Consider the following 9,696-nt stretch of genomic DNA (forward strand, 5'->3'; position numbering starts at 1 on the left):
CAAGCTCCATCCTTGAACAGTTTCAGATTCACTAAAATGTGCATGATTTTCTAGGATGAGAAATTTAAGATTATTTTCAAGATGGAAAAATCACGATGGAAGCAATATCCAAATAAATCAAATGATGCTTTTGACATAACAATTACTCAAGAAAAGCCCAACAAAATGAACGGTGCTAGAAGGATTCAGATTCAAATAGCTTTAATAGTTAAAAACCATAGGCTGGTGTTAGAAGGAATGAAGGATTCAGATTCAAAGCTTGAAGAACAAAAAAAAAAAAAAAAATGAAGAAAAGGGTTAAGAAGAACACATACTTGTGTTCATGTGCTTGCAACCAGCAGAGAAGAGATTCAAAAGACTCAAGACTTTAACAATATTCGTGTACTTGGGTAGCCGCTAGATGCAAAATAGAGGGAGCAGTTGAGTCTTGAGGCGAAAAGTTGGGGAGAAAGAAGATGGGAAAAGTGGAAAACCCTATTTCAGTCCAATGTTTTTTTTTTTTAACCGAATAATTCGGTTTGGTCTAATTTGTTCGTGTTTTATAATCAAATTAGAAAAAATCACGAATTTTTCCATTTTTTATTTTTTATTCAGATTCGGTAAAAAGTTTTCATATAATTTGAAAAATTTTGGTTCAGCCGAATAATTCGAACTAGGCTCCTCACGGTTTATCAATTTTCTTTTTTTTTTTCAATTTAACATTCATCTATTATTAATCCTAGAAAATAGTCGATAGTAATCAGTAAAAATTAATGAATACTTTTTGCTCACCCCTTTATCTTTATCTCTTTCCTTTTTTTTTTTCTTTAAATTCATTCTCTCTCTCTCTCTCTCTCTCTCTCAATTTTTATTAATATTTTTAGTTTAAAACTCACTTAAAACCTTTAGCACACCAATACAAAGCAACCAAATAAAAAAATGAAACAAGATTAAATTTTTACTCATCCATAGAGGACGATTCACCCACCATCTTAGGGTTCACAAATCCCTATAGGGTTTTAGTATAAGTCCAAAATAGCTTTCTTATATCCTCTCCCATTCATATGAAGCCTATGATGAATAGATCACGACGATTAAAAGAAAACAAGATTCCTCCACCTATAGAGTTATCAAAAGGGTATTTTTGGACTTAGAGTTTTAGTATTGATCCAATTGATTGGTATCATATTAGATTGAATCAATATCGTATTGGATCAATATTGATGTTGTATCAGATCGACATCAGAAGAGAGAGAGAGAGAGAGAGCGAGAGAGAGAGAGAGAGAGAGAGAGATTTTTGTATAAGAAATAATAATTTAAATAAGGGAGTGGTATAGGAAAGCTAGCAGGACACCTTGGTATCAGGTGTGCTAGTGATATTTTAACTGTAGGATTTGAGAGAACCGTTAGATTGAGAGGAAAGGTCAAAAGCCTCAATCCACACTTGTCACACCTTATCACCCTCAATAGCCACTTCGAAATGCTGCCCGATCGGTGCTCTCAGTTCTTCTTCTTTTTTTTTTTTTTTTTTTTTCTGTTCCTCTCTCTCTCTCTCTCTGGCATGAATGTCTCTCTCTTTCTCAAACCCTCTTTTTCAAATCTTTCTTTTTCCTAGGCAGCGGCTGCATCTCTCTCTCTTTTTTCTTTCTAGTTTTGCCTGTTACTCTTTCCCCTCGAGCTTTCTTCTTCCTGGACAGTGGCAGCAGCTGCACTCTATTTTTTGGTTTTTGGTTTTTTTTTGGTTTTTTCTAGTTTTTGCTTTCTAGTTTTGCAGCAGCTTTCTAGTTTTGCTTTTACTGCTGCAGCGGCAGTGGCTGCTGTTGCGACGGCAGCCAACGGTAGCATCTGCACTCTTTTTTTTCCTGGTTTTTGCTGTTACTCTCTCTCCCCCCTAACTTTCTTCTTTATGGACAGCGACCATGGTTGTGATGGCAGCGGCAGCGGCAACAGAGGCAGCCAGCTACACTCTTTTTTTTTTTTTGGTTTTTGCTGTTATTCTCTCTCTCTCTCTCTCTCTCTCTCTCTCTCCCCCGAGCTTTCTTCTTCCTGGATAGCAGTAGCGACGGCGGCGGCAGCGTCATCTCAATTTTTTTTTTTTTTCTGATTTTTTCTATTCCTCTTCATCGACCGTTCTACCATCACTGTAATCCCAGAGAAACAGCACTGAACAAGTCAGAAATTTTCCGTTGCCACTGTCCAGATTGAGCTTAGTTCTCGTCTTCTTCTTCTTTTTTTTTTTTTTTCTAGTTTTTTCTGTTCCTCTCTCTCTCCCTCCCTCCTAGCTTTCTTCTACCTCAGCTGCTGCAAAGGCAACGATAGCAGCTTTAAGGATGGGAAATCGCGGGAGCAAGTGAGGGAGAAGAAGAATGATTGTACAACGTCGAGGTTCATTAAGTTATCTAAGACAATAGGTATCCAACAGTATTGATATAGTCTATCTAATCCAACGGTCTACATTTGCTAGCACACCTGATTCCAAGGGGTGTCTTGCTAGCTTTCAAGACCTTTTCCCTTTAAATAAATTTGAAAGCTAATAGTTTTTTATATATAAAGAGAAATAATGTATGGTGTTTAAGTTGAGAAAAGAGATAAGAGGCATTAAAGTCCAAAAGAGATAGGGGGAGAGAGAGGTAAAAGACTAACAACATTGTAGGTTCCCAATAGTACGAGGATTGGGTTCTCATACAAGGACCTGATCCGGACTACATATATATATTCAGGGGCTGTTTGATTTTGTTTGTGTGTGTAGGAACAACAAAAACGGTTTTTTTCGTTTATGTGCTAAAAAACGATTTTTGGATTTGCAAAAAGGTGTTTGATTTTTTTTTTTGTTTCTCAAAGAGTTTTCAACAGTGTAGTCGGGTTCAAGACACAAGTGAAGGCACGATGTTGTAGGTACGCAACTCATGAGTGAAGGCATGACGTTGTAGGTACGCAGGTATGCTTCGTGGAAATGAGCTTTGAAAGAATGATGACAATCCAAAATTGTGAGCTTCGCACGACCAGGTTGGAATCGTCGCATCTAGATAACAAGAAATTGCAATAATGGGTTGGGTAGGTCGAGTGATGTATTGGGTTTTTTCATAATTTTTGTTTTTTTCACTTGTTTCTAGAAATAGAAAAATAAGGTTGATATGTTTCTCTATTTCTGTTTCTAGACACAAAAAATAAGCACAAATTTCTAATTCTGTTTAAAAAAACAAGTGAAACAAGATAGAAAAATCAAATATTTTTAGAGTGTTATCTTATTTTTGAACATGGAAAACGGAAAAACATGTCCTGAAAACAAAATCAAAGTGCCCTCAATAGTGAGTACGGACGTGATACACTGAACCGGTTTTGGAGATGGGAGGAAACCCTTGAACGGAGATGGAGAAAACTACTCTATTTTCTCCTAGCAGCGTTGTCAGGCGAACGGCAAATAAGGAGAGAAAATGGCGGTGGCAGGGACTGCTATTATTATTCATACCGAGTAGTATTCTTACTTGATTAGATTAGATTCCACTACTGTTCTACTCACATTGAGTGGAAGAGTTAAGATTTCACATCGCATGTTCCAGAAATTATATTCATGAAAAAGCCAAAAGCAAAAGGAGATGAGGAAAAGGAAGAACGCAATGATGATGTGATTCTCGGATCTCTGAGGAACGCCGGAGACATGCCATCATTGCTTCTAACTTTGCTTTTCCTTTCTCGTGTCGATGGAATTGTTATAATAGAAACTGAAGAACCTAATTCAAGCCATGATCATCTTCTCAGCTTCAGTTTTACTTCTCATTCTTCTTCTCCAATGGCAGCATCGCCGGAAGCTCTGCCAGGAAGGCCGCCGGACTTCCGTGCTCCACCACCTTCTCCAGTCGCCAACGCAGGTAGTCGTCGATCTGGTGTGGTAAACGATGACGAGCTTACTGAATTCTTGGAGCAGTCCACTCGAGTTCCTGACCTCGTCTTGCCCGATCTTCTCTTCCCTCGACAAATCTCGATACAGAGCATGCCTCAGATCGACTTCCGATCATTGATGTCTGTGGACGACGATAATTCTATTGATATCTCAAACGTTATAGAATCAGCCGCTGCGATCGGATGCTTTCAGATCGTTAACCATGGAATCTCTCAAGATTCGGTCGGATCGGTTTTGGTTGCCGCAACTGAAATATTCCGGCTATCACCGGAGAACAAAGCGATTGCGTCGAGGTCGTCTGGAAAATTGTACGGTTTCGAGGAATTCTCAGGCGATGAAGATGCATCTGATGGCGGAGATGCCTGTGAAGAATTCGTTTGGTTTAGAGACGATGGTTTGACATCGGTAATGGAGGGAATATGGCCGAATGGATATTCAAATTTCAGGTATTTCAAATTCTTAAAGAATTAACATCAACATTAGAGAATTTCTTCTTACTTATTGTTGATATTTCTATAAACAACAAAACTTATCTCAGCCAGAGAATGGAGATCCTATCTAAGGCGATAGAGGAAGTGGCCATCAGAGTTCTGCAAGTGCTCTCGGGAAGTAACCTCAGAAACTCAACCAATGGAATTGAATCGGTGAAGGGGCTACATGAAAATGTTGGTTCAATCTGTTGCCTTTACAAGCATTGTAGAAACATCAATGCAGCAAATAAATGGTTGAGCTCTTTGAAATCTGACATTCTTCGAATGCTGATAAAAGGATCTGATTACTCTCATGCCTTGTGTGTTCATCTCTGTGATGGAGCTTCGGATTTTCATGTCTACTCAAAGAAAGGTTGGATGTCTTTCTGCCCAGAGAAAGATGCAATCATTGTCACAATTGGAGATCAATTGCAGGTAACTTTTCATGTTTTTAGATTGCATAAACATAAGCTACGGAGGAAGGGGGTAGTGATATTGGTGAAAACATCATTCTGCAGTGAGTGCCGTGGTGCGATGAGCATCGGATGGCTGAGACAAAGTCGGGGCACGTGCCCGGATGCTCTTGGTCATCCGATGCTCACCACTGCCGCACTCACTGCAGAGAATAACCGCTCGTGATATTTTGGGCCAGGCCTAACCTATGGTATAAAGGCTATATGTTAGATCTGATCGTATCAAGCCCACGACTGCCTAGAGAAAGGTTAGGGTTGGGCCCTGGGCCTGTCATGATGTCTTATTATACTCAACCCTTGGGCCTGTCATGATGTTTTATTATACTTTGCTTAATTTTCGGAAATGTATTAGATGACGGACCTTAGTGCAACAGTAATGTTGTTCCATTGTGATAAAATGGTTAGATATGCAAGATACTATGGGAATGACCTACTAACTACTGTAGTGGGTAAAGAATGATCAAATCAATGCTCAAAAGGGATGTTGGGCCAGTCATCTAGGATGCTAGAGACCTCAAAAAACGAGGGCAAATTTGTCTCAGTTTACAAAATAAGGGATATAAGGGAGTGAGGATAGATGTGGAATAGAAATTTCGAGCCTGAGACCTCTTGGGCACAAGTGTTTTACTGCACTGTACGCCAACCTGTTTCGCTAAGCAACTGACCACAATTCGTTGTGTAGAAACGCAACCCTAAAATGATACAGAAAATAATGGAAAAAACAAGAATAAGCAATGTACACAGATTTATGAGGTTCGACAAGATTGCCTACGTCATCGGTGAAATGAAATCCTATTTCACTATCAATGGGGAATAGAGTTACAACACTCGTCCTTCACACCTCTTAGTATTGCTTGCATTACAGAGAAAGAAACTCTCGCTACAAATATATAGCGAAAAACCCTAATCCTGCCTGTCGAGGCACTGCACCAGTACTTCCTGAGTTAAGCTGTGACGGAATACAAAACATCGTACACCAACACGTTGGACTCTCTTGAACCTCAAAGTGTATTCTCTCTTCCACAAAAAGAGTCATGTTGAGGTTCTTCACTGTTCTAGAATGATTAATGATTGTCCATTTTAAAAATCATGATACTAAAGTTTTTTATTTTCATTAAAAAAATAACGGAGGGATTCACATAGAGTCTTGTTGAGGTTCTTCACTGTTCCAGAATGATTATCCATTTTAAAAATCATGATACCAAAGCTTTTTATCTTCATTAAAAAACAAAAAAAAAAGGGGAGTTGATTCACAAAGATAATCATGTTGAGGTTCTTTTTCACTGTTCCAAAAAAAAAAAAAAAAAAAAAAACCGTGCACAAGATTTTTTGTTAAAAAGGAACGATGTTTTGTTGGATTCCCCACAATGCTCTTATTTAATCATTCATGTCACACTAATATTATATTTCAATTTTCATAGCTGTTTCCCTATATATTGCACTAGCCATACTAAGGCTATGTTTGATAATTAAAGAACAGAAAAAAATATTGTACTTTTCTTGGTGTAAGAAATTCTCTTTGTGCTTGGCATGTTCTGGATCAAGAGAAAGTTTTTTTTTTAATTTTTTTTTAATTTTTTAAATTTCAAAATTCACTTTGAGAAATGTAAAGTTTTCTTTTATTGGAAAAGAAAAAAAAAAATCTTGCCAAAAACAAAAAAACATAAAAAAATACAAAAGTTTTTTTTTTCTTTTCTTTTCTTCCAATGATAGCCAAATATACATACATTTTTTTTTTTCTTATTATTTGATTTCATTTCTTCTCTTTCCTAGATTCTTTTTTGTTTTCATTTATTTTCTTTCCTTCTCTTGGCTACAAAACATAACCTAATGGAAGCAAAAAGGAGGGGAAAAAACAAAAGTCAACACCAGCGTGCAGATTTGCAGATTCTTGTGCATACCCTCTCACATTGACACATTCTCTCTCTCTCTCTCTCTCTCTCTCTCTCTCTCTCTCATATTGGACTATTCGATCACCCACCCCTTCATTCGAAACTGTACTGCATTGCAACGATCTTGATTCCTCTCCCTAGAAGTAGTGTAAGAAAAATGGTTGAATTGGTGAATGATTAATGCATTAACAACCTGTTTAAAATATGATGAGAGTGTCTTTAAACATAGGGTCATATAATGCAAGAGAGGCTTTTCAACAAAAAAGGAATCATCATTGCTGGCTAGAAAAGATGGATGGGGCTCCTCTACAGCGCAGAAGGGATGGCAGCACATATCTGACAATTTGGAGAACCATGGGGCACGCACTCGTGTATTGGGATCCATGCTTGGGGTGCTCAGGCCATCGAATGTGCACTCCCACCCCTGCCACACCGTAAAGGAGCCAGATCCAGAAAGGAGTTGCCTCTCTTCATGATTGTCTTTATTGAGCTCATTGAGTGATGAGACAAGTAAATAGCAGTCGATCTGAAACATCTAACTGGTGTATCTTTTCTACCATTTCTCTGCTGAAACTAGCACATCATCAAAATCATGGTGTTTATACCCTTGTGACACTGTTCTTATTTTTCCGCAGGCATGGAGTGGTGGAAGATACAGGAACGTGATTGGGCGGCCAATTTTCAAAGTGGAAGAGGAGTCTATTTCACTGTCTTTCCTCATCTCTCCTGCAACCGTTGGTCAAACTTCCCAAAGGAACACAGAGAAGACCATTTCAGTTGGTCAACAAGCAATATTTGCCATCATCTTCACCCTTCTAGGTCACCTTTTTATCCACATATATCAGAAATTTTGAATTTTAAGGTCCTTTCCCTCCAGTTAAATGCACAGGATGCCAAAAAAATGTAGAACTTTTCAAATCTCAGAAAAATCCTACACAATAGAAATCATGCAATTGAAGCACTACTTTGTAATTTGTAAATTGAGCATAAGCAGTGAATGTAAATCTTCCAGCCCAGCACTACTGGTTGATGATATAAGCATGTGGTTATTAAGAATTCAAGATCAAAACTGTGTGTGTTATTTAAAGTGCGCTGTTTTAGTTTTGGTTGATTACAACCACATCCATCATCTTCACCAGAGACTTAATGTAGCCTGCTCCAGGAACCACAGTATCCATGGTTAACTTTCCATATTTCCTAATCTTGGCCTTGAAGGTGTTGTCACAAAATACCAATTCATTTTATGTCTAAAACATTACTAGACTCAGAATAGACATAGACAGTAAAACTGATACTACAACAAGAGGAGATTTATTTATAATTTTGGTTTATGACAAGATTAGGGCTAGTTCAAGACCTCGTACAGAATAAATCATGAAGACAATAACACTTAATTGGTTCTTCATCTTGCATTTTTAAGTAAAAAAGCTTACAAAGAGATTGACAAGAGACTATTCAAACAAAGCTACATTTAACCAGTATCATTCATTTTCATAATCATAAAATTGATTTTTTTTTTTCTTTTTAATAAGGAAGAAGATTTTCCCCAAGTCCTGTTAATCAATGGTTGTTGATTAAAAAAAAAAAATTGCTCTTCTAAATATTTACCTAAACAGCTAGTCCAAACATCGAACTTCTTAACCGTAAGGAACAGTGATCATGAGAACAATTGTTGCTTGCTTGAAACACTAAACACACCCCTCCCCTTTTTTCCCTCCAAAGGGGAAACATTTTAGAGTCATTCTTATTTATTTATTGATTTTTTTAACTATGAGGCCATTCAACAAACTATGAATCTAATCATATCTTAATTTGAGAGAGGGTTTTTTGAGCAAGTGGCATAGGGGAGAGCACCAATGAGGAGCACTGTAATGGTTTCATGTATAGTAGGGCAAAGAGGTCGTTCATGTGAAGAGAGATAGAGAAAGAAAAAGTGTGCTTGTGTACCCTACCCTTAGTCTTTTTTGTTTTAGACTCCTTATTTTGTACTTCTTACAATTTTTTTTTTCTTTCCATTTTAATTCTAAATCATGTTTTATATCTCTCCCAATACTTTGAAAACATTACTGTGTTTCCTTTTGTGCGTTTGTAATTGCAAAAGTAATGTGCCATTAAAAAAAAGAGAGGGTTCCCTGAGGAAATGGCATAGAAGAGTACACCAATGACGTGTGGCAAAATGGTTTTCCACATTGGAGGGCACAAATATCATTTTATATGAAAAGAAGAGGAATAGAAACAAAGTTGCTAGCCCTATTCCAATGCTCAGAGAACCTTATCTTCGAAAAATAAAAATAAAAAGAAAAAGGACAGGGTTTTCTAAGTAAGCAGGGTACATTGTCATTTTTTATTTTTTAAATAATTGATTCTCTCTAAAAAAAAATCAACCAAATAATGCAAGAACTCTAGTTTCTTGGGCAGTTCACCTAAGGCCAGATTTGGTATGATTTTCATTTCAATTTCAAATTGATTTCATGAAATATACGACAAATCTATAAAGTAAAATGTTTTGGTTGCATCCATCATAAATAATTTAAGAATAAGAAATCATTCAATTTTTTATAATAGATTCTCTTCATTTCTTTGGGAGATGATAGTTGTAGCAGAGGTTGGGGCGAGAAGGGGGTGAGGGTGGTGGCGGCGGCGGTGGTGGCGGCGGCGGTGGCATGATACGTAGTGTGACCATTAGGAGAAGAAGAAGGGTGGTGTTTTATTTTTAACATGAAAATACTGTTTTGCCCATCAAATCAACCATGTGTTCATTAAAAAGCAAGGGCGAAATTGTAATTGGGGAGCTATTTAATTTCTGTTCCATTTGAATTTTATTTCTGTGAAATAAAGTGCATAAATCAAACCAAACAGTTTTCAAAATAGAAATCATACCAAATGAGGCCTAAGAAGGGCTTACTACACTTTCCAAATAATTGTCTATGTGGCAACCTTAGTGGGCATTCCAATGTATAAATAGGTAGACCCCAAGGTCC

At 37.3% G+C, this 9,696-nt stretch overlaps 1 protein-coding gene across 1 annotated transcript; it reads left to right on the forward strand.

Annotated features, from left to right (window-relative positions):
• Window positions 1-3,272: 3,272 nt before the first annotated feature.
• LOC122075404 (protein DMR6-LIKE OXYGENASE 1) lies at window positions 3,273-7,802 on the forward strand. The gene is made up of 3 exons (XM_042640418.1): window positions 3,273-4,326; window positions 4,419-4,785; window positions 7,351-7,802. The coding sequence occupies exons 1-3, from the start codon at window positions 3,551-3,553 to the stop codon at window positions 7,567-7,569; spliced, it is 1,362 nt and encodes a 453-aa protein (XP_042496352.1). The 5' UTR covers window positions 3,273-3,550; the 3' UTR covers window positions 7,570-7,802.
• Window positions 7,803-9,696: the final 1,894 nt, after the last annotated feature.

The sequence above is a fragment of the Macadamia integrifolia genome, chromosome 4, assembly GCF_013358625.1.
Source record: "Macadamia integrifolia cultivar HAES 741 chromosome 4, SCU_Mint_v3, whole genome shotgun sequence".
Classification (NCBI taxonomy): Eukaryota; Viridiplantae; Streptophyta; class Magnoliopsida; order Proteales; family Proteaceae; genus Macadamia; species Macadamia integrifolia.